Genomic DNA, 6,605 nt, shown 5'->3' with positions numbered 1-6,605 from the left:
ATTTTATATATGTACTTAATATGGTTAGTTGGACTTATATAAATCTAAAATAAAAAAGATATTTACCTTATAAAAGTTCGTAACTTATTGCATTGAGTGGTGTATACGCTCAATCAAAACCCTACCTTTTCAGGTCGTCGTCGTGATAAAGCAGGCAGAAATCCACTTATAAAAGTCTTGGTCAACTTTTTGCAATGTGCTTTCTAGAAATCCACTTTCTGCCTGGTTCCACAAATTACAGTACATGCTTATATAAAAATGCTAAATATATATTAAAATTAATTATTAAAATCAATCACCGTATTTTTATAGATATATATTAATAATTTTCTCACTACTTTTATTGAATTTTTTTTTTATTGTTTTCTTTTTCTTTCATTACCATCACATTCTTTAATTTCTTCTGCACATTCTTTTATTTATGGTTACACAACAAATTTAAAGATATGCATTTCAATTCTACTCACTCCCTTTTATTTTATTACTTTTTTCAATAGCTTTGACTGTAAGTTCAAACATTGTAATAGAAATATACAATTGAACTTTTTTCATTAGAACCGTAGTTTTCTTTTCCAATTTATTGTCAAATGATAAATTAGTCACTTCATTAGAAAATGAAAACTCAAGTCTCCAACTCACCGAATATTGAATTCCACATACTATATATAGAAGTTATCGAAAAAATAAACAAATGAAAATTGGATTAAATTTAAACTATATTTTGTGTGAGGAAACAGAATTGTTGATTCTAGTTTTGTTGTTCATGAAAATCATGTATAAAAATCTCTTTCACATGGATTTCTAACTTGATTAAAGTTTGATTACAAATAGAGCTGAGTTTGTAATATGTTGGAATGTGTTTAAACTTTGAATAGATGCAATAATGCAAAAATGCAATGAGGTTGTGGAAAAAATAGTAGCACAGAGCACACTATTAACAGAGTTTGGAGCATATTCCACGCACGGGATGACCTATATATATTTGCATTCACGAGTTGCATTGGATGCCCTGCACCACACTCATATACATTAAAAATCTATATATTATTATTGTGACATCATAATGATGAGGTGTTTTACTCTCTTGTTGCTTCTTATTCTTTATACTCCGTCTTCCACTTGCTCATCGGTGTTGCCACTATGCAACCACCATGACAACTCAAACTTGCTCCAATTCAAGAACTCATTTGCCATTGACATCTCATTGATCGGAGATTCCAAGACAGCATCATGGAAAAACGGTACTGACTGTTGCGAGTGGGATGGGGTCACGTGCGACACCACATCAGGGCACGTGATTGGGCTTGACCTGAGTTGCAGCATGCTTGAAGGCGAGTTTCATCCCAACAGCACACTCTTCCAACTCACGCATCTTCAACAACTCAACCTTGCCTTCAATTACTTCTCCGACTCCCCAATATATCCCGGAATCGGTAATCTTGTGAGTCTCACCCATCTCAATCTATCAGGCTCATCATTTGGCAGTAATATTCCGTCCTCAATCTCACACTTGTCTAAATTACTCTCACTTGATCTCTCGTATAATAATGACCTGGCACTTGATGAATCCACATGGAGCAAACTCATTGGTAACACCACTAACTTGAATGAGCTACTTCTAGATGAGGTAGGCATGTCTTCTGTCAGAGAAACTTCATTGTCTTTGCTCATGAATTTGTCATCCTCTTTGTTGTCCTTGAGACTTTCTGACACTGGATTGCATGGAAAATTCCCAACTGAGGTACTTGGTTTAAGTAATCTTGAAGAACTAAGTTTGTATGGCAATGAAGAGCTGAAGGTTGAACTTCCAAAGTCCAATTGGAGCACTCCTCTAAGGATCTTGGACCTCTCTTTGATACCTTTCTCGGAAGAAATAATACCTGATTCCATTTCCCATTTGAAGTCTCTTAACAAACTATGGCTATGGAATTGCCAATTTGATGGATTAATTCCTGTGTCTTTGTGGAACCTCACTCAACTAACTGAGTTGAACCTTTTAGGAAATAGACTTCATGGTGAGATTCCATCTTTGCTTTCAAACCTCAAACATCTCACCTACTTAGATCTTAGTCGTAATACGTTCAGTGGTCACATCCCAGATGTGTTCCACAACTTCACTAAATTACATACCTTGCAACTTTCTTTTAACAGTCTAGGAGGTCAAGTACCGCCATCATTGTTTCGTCCAACCCAACTCTCTGTTTTAGATTTGTCATATAATAAATTAGGAGGTCAGCTGCCATCATCATTACTTGATCTAACTCAACTTTCTTACTTAAGTCTGTCTTTTAATCAATTAATCGGCCCAATTCCAAGCAAAAATGCCACACTTTCAAAACTAGAAACACTAAATTTGGATAATAACTTTATAAATGGGACAATTCCAGACTGGTGCTATTCTTTGTCTTCATTGAAATACCTAGATCTTAGCATGAATCAACTCACAGGGCCAATTAGCAAATTCTCCACTTATTCATTGAAATCTTTATTTCTCTCTGATAACAAATTTCAAGGTGATTTTCCAAATTCGATCTTTAAATTTCTAAAAAATCTCACTGATTTGGATATGTCGTCAAATGATTTCAGTGGTCTTGTGAACTTTTCTCATTTTTCAAAGTTGGAAAATTTAAATTCTCTTGATCTTTCTAACAATAAATTTCTCTCTTTTGATAGTAATTGTAGTGTTGAATATATCTTACCGCAACTTGAATCTTTAACTTTCTCTTCTTGTAGTGTTACTGTTTTTCCTTCATTCCTACGTAGACTACAAAATCTAAGAATTTTAGATCTTTCTAACAATAAAATCCATGGAAAGATTCCCACTTGGTTCAGTCATAATCTCTTGCTCACATGGATGGACTTTATTGACCTCAGTTTCAACCAGCTGCAAGGAGATCTTCCAATCCCACCAAATGGCACCTATTACTTTTCAGTTTCGAACAACAACTTCACAGGAGGCATTTCTTCAACAATATGCAATGCAAGCTCCCTCAATGCGCTAATCTTGTCTCACAACAATTTGACTGGCAAGATTCCACAATGTTTGGGATCCTTTCCTTCGCTCCAGGTTTTGGATTTGCAAATCAACAACTTTTATGGAAGCATACCTGAAAACTTCTCCAAGAATAATGATTTTGAGACTATAAAGTTGAATGGCAACCAATTAGAGGGACCAATACCACAATCGTTGGCTCATTGCACAAATCTGGAAGTTCTAGACCTGAGTGACAATAACATAGAAGATGTATTTCCCAGTAGGCTAGAAGCTCTTCAGGAATTACAGGTACTCAGTTTACGAAATAACAAATTTCATGGTACCATCACTAGTTTGAGTAGGAAGCACCCATTTCCAAAGTTGAGAATTTTTGATGTGTCTAATAACAAGTTTAGTGGGTCTTTGCCAATGCAATACTTTGAAGAGTTTCAGGGAATGATGACTATGAATGATAATACTCAAGCTGATGGTTTGGAGTATATGAGCTTCTATGTTAATACAACCAGTGTACCATATAATGATTCTGTGGTGATCACCATGAAAGGTCAAGTGATAGAAATGTCAAGGATATTAACTATTTTCACAACCATAGACTTGTCAAATAACATGTTTGAAGGAGAAATTCCACATGTCATTGGAGAATTAAGTTCTCTCAAAGGGCTTAATCTTTCTCACAATAAAATCAGTGGTAACATTCCACAAACTCTGGGTAATTTGACAAGTTTGGAATGGTTAGACCTCTCATGGAACCAACTGAAAGGTGAAATACCTCTGTCTTTGACAAATTTGAATTTTCTATCTGTCTTGAACCTTTCTGAAAACCAGTTGAAGGGATTGATACCAACAGGAAAACAGTTCAATACATTCCAAAATGATTCTTACATAGGAAATCCAATGCTATGTGGATTCCCTTTGTCAAAGTCATGCGTCAATGATGAAGAACAACCACCTTCAGTATTTGCTGAGGCAAAAGAATCATTATTTGGGTGGAAGTCAGTTGCAGTGGGATATGCATGTGGAGTGGTGTTTGGGACCTTCCTTGGAAGGTTGTTTATAAAGACTGCGAAACCCTTGTGGCTTGCTAGACTTATTTGTGGCTATACTTAACAAAACATGCACAGCAGATCAGAGGCCATGCAAATTGCATGAGACTGTGTTAGCTTCATGTGTTCTTCTTTGTTTTTTATTATTATTTTTCTGTAATGATGTGAGTTACTCTGTTTTCTGAATAAAATATTCTATTTCCATGAATGAATAGATTGTATTATGCATGAGTCATCTATTATTTCAACTTCTTGTGAATTAGAGATAAGAAAACTTCATTATTGATCTGTTTGCTTTTGTTTTGATTTAAAATGATTTGTCATAGCTTTCTTCAGTTATACATAGCTTACAAATGTATTAGACTACTCATACATTCAGATCTCAATCATATCAAAATTTTCAAATTAAAAATAATCGAAGCTAAACTTAATTGAATGTACAACATAGGATCATTCTATAAATTTTGAATTTGTCAAATCTCAAATGGGGTTAGATTTAGAATGTTATTTTCGATTTACAAAAAGCAACCACGGCTTAAATTTAATTTATATACAAAAATAATTTGATGTCCTATTCTTGACAAATATAAGTGAAAATTGAGATTCTTTATAAAATTAAAAGAATAAATTAAATAAGTGAAATATAAAATAATAATATAATTTAAATCATAAAAATGATCACCTGATTTAATACAAATGTATTTAGATTCTAATATAAAAAAAAAAAAAATAAGTGCAATTTTTTTACCTAGAATTAATTAGGGAATAGATTCAAGCTATTCAAGTTAATATAACTATCTATGCCCATAAAACGAACAACATATGTAGGACCAACTTGACTCGCATAAAATAATGGATCTTTGAAATTTGCTTATGTGTTATGTGCAAATTTTTAATAAAATGCATCATATATTGGTAAAAAAAAAAAATGAAATGAAATTGGGTTGGGAATAGAACTAATTCTCATTTGATATTATATGTATAATTTTAGATTTTTAGTAGGATCGAGTGACACTTTGATTGAAAACACAACAAAATTACATATGAGTATATGATATTGTGTATGATTGTTTTTATAGAAACTAATCAAAGCATAAGCGACGTGTTTTCATAGTTGTGAGCATGCAAATCGATTTGTACACATATTTTAATTGGACGCCAAAAATAAACATCGCTTTTTCACTAAATTATCTAACGTGATAAAAGAGTATTAATTTATCATTTTATTTACTGAGTCATTGTCAGAATAAGATCGAGAGACTATTATAATATCTAAAACTTAATTTTAGTAATGATAATAATACACTTGATACATCGGAATCAAATTGATGCATGTCGTAAATCTCAAAATTACTACCAGAATTTAGTTTTTGATCCTACTCATTTTAAAGTTTTTAGAAAAGTCGAATAACTTGAAATGAATTATTTTTTTATGTTCAGTAAATAAATATTTTATTTTTGGTAATAAGTAAATAAAATTTAAATATGGTGAAAGTCAAATTAACATGTCATTAATTTTTTTTTTATTTTTTATATGCTTAAGGTTCTTATTTAAAGTTTTTGGATCACGTATGATTTGGGTTGTGAGTTATTAAACAATCTGTTATAGTCTGAGCTAGTTACCAGCCCAAGTCAAGCCCAAAAAATCCGTCCAGAAATATTTTTTATTTTGGTGACTTACGTCCAGAAATATATATGTATACAGTTTACACTATACACATGAAAAAAAAAAAAGATTAGTATACCCCAAAAAAAATAAAATTAAAGTTGCGTAACAGACATCACCGGTTGTTGGTCGTTTATAGTTTCGTTATACCAAATTTAACTCTTATTTTTCCTTTTTTGTGGATACAAATTAATGAGGCAATTATAGATAGGTGCATGTGATTTTTTCTTTCCTTGCATTGAGAGGCTCCTATAAAACAAATAATGTCTTGTAATAACTTCTAAGCATATAATATTAAATTATTAATACATGTTGATACCATACATACCCCTCATCTTGATTCGTTACATATGTCTCTCACACAACGTAGGACCAACTTTGGTCACATAAAATGATGGATCTTTTTTCTTGTACACTCATTGATGTTGTCTCCTTGGTTTGGGTTTTTGTTATTCCCTTCTCAATGAATCACTTCACTTATATCTTACAAAACTCTAGGTGCTTGAATTCAAGGAGAAATCAATTATTTCTAAAACAATAAATCAATACCTAGCTTATAGGCCAATCAAAACTTATATATACTAGCAAATCTTTTAGGAATAAAATCCTAATAGTTCACCGTGTTTGATCCCTACAGGTTTGTTTATATATAGACATCATTTGTTAGATAAAACTAAAATTTTATAAAGAAATATATTTTTTTTAATAATAAATGAGGATTGTGTGCAATCCAACTATGTTGACAATGTTAGTGTTTCTTTTGTGGTACCAAAATGTATAATCGATTGGTTCAATTATTTTTCAATGAAATTTTTAAAATATTTTAATATTAAATCGAAGGATATGTTTTTTTGTGATTTTTTTTTTTTAAATTTACAAATCAGGTGATCCGACTTTCTTT

At 31.9% G+C, this 6,605-nt stretch overlaps 1 protein-coding gene across 3 annotated transcripts in view; it reads left to right on the top strand.

Moving 5' to 3' along the window:
* Nucleotides 1–6,605, top strand: part of LOC107610129 (receptor-like protein 12) — a 61,322-nt gene that overhangs the window by 30,239 nt on the left and 24,478 nt on the right. The window contains exon 3 of one of the 3 annotated variants that reach the window (XM_021107156.1): nucleotides 1,332–2,231. In XM_021107156.1, coding sequence (XP_020962815.1) covers nucleotides 1,332–2,231 — 900 coding nt within the window. Of the gene's footprint in view, nucleotides 1–732; nucleotides 2,232–6,605 lie in introns of those variants that run through there. The other 2 variants (XM_021107155.1, XM_016312211.2) reach the window with 2 other exon arrangements.

The sequence above is a fragment of the Arachis ipaensis genome, chromosome B07 (assembly GCF_000816755.2).
Source record: "Arachis ipaensis cultivar K30076 chromosome B07, Araip1.1, whole genome shotgun sequence".
Classification (NCBI taxonomy): Eukaryota; Viridiplantae; Streptophyta; class Magnoliopsida; order Fabales; family Fabaceae; genus Arachis; species Arachis ipaensis.
The sequence above is the reverse complement of the archived record's forward strand: the minus strand, read 5'-3'. Positions and strand labels throughout refer to the sequence as shown.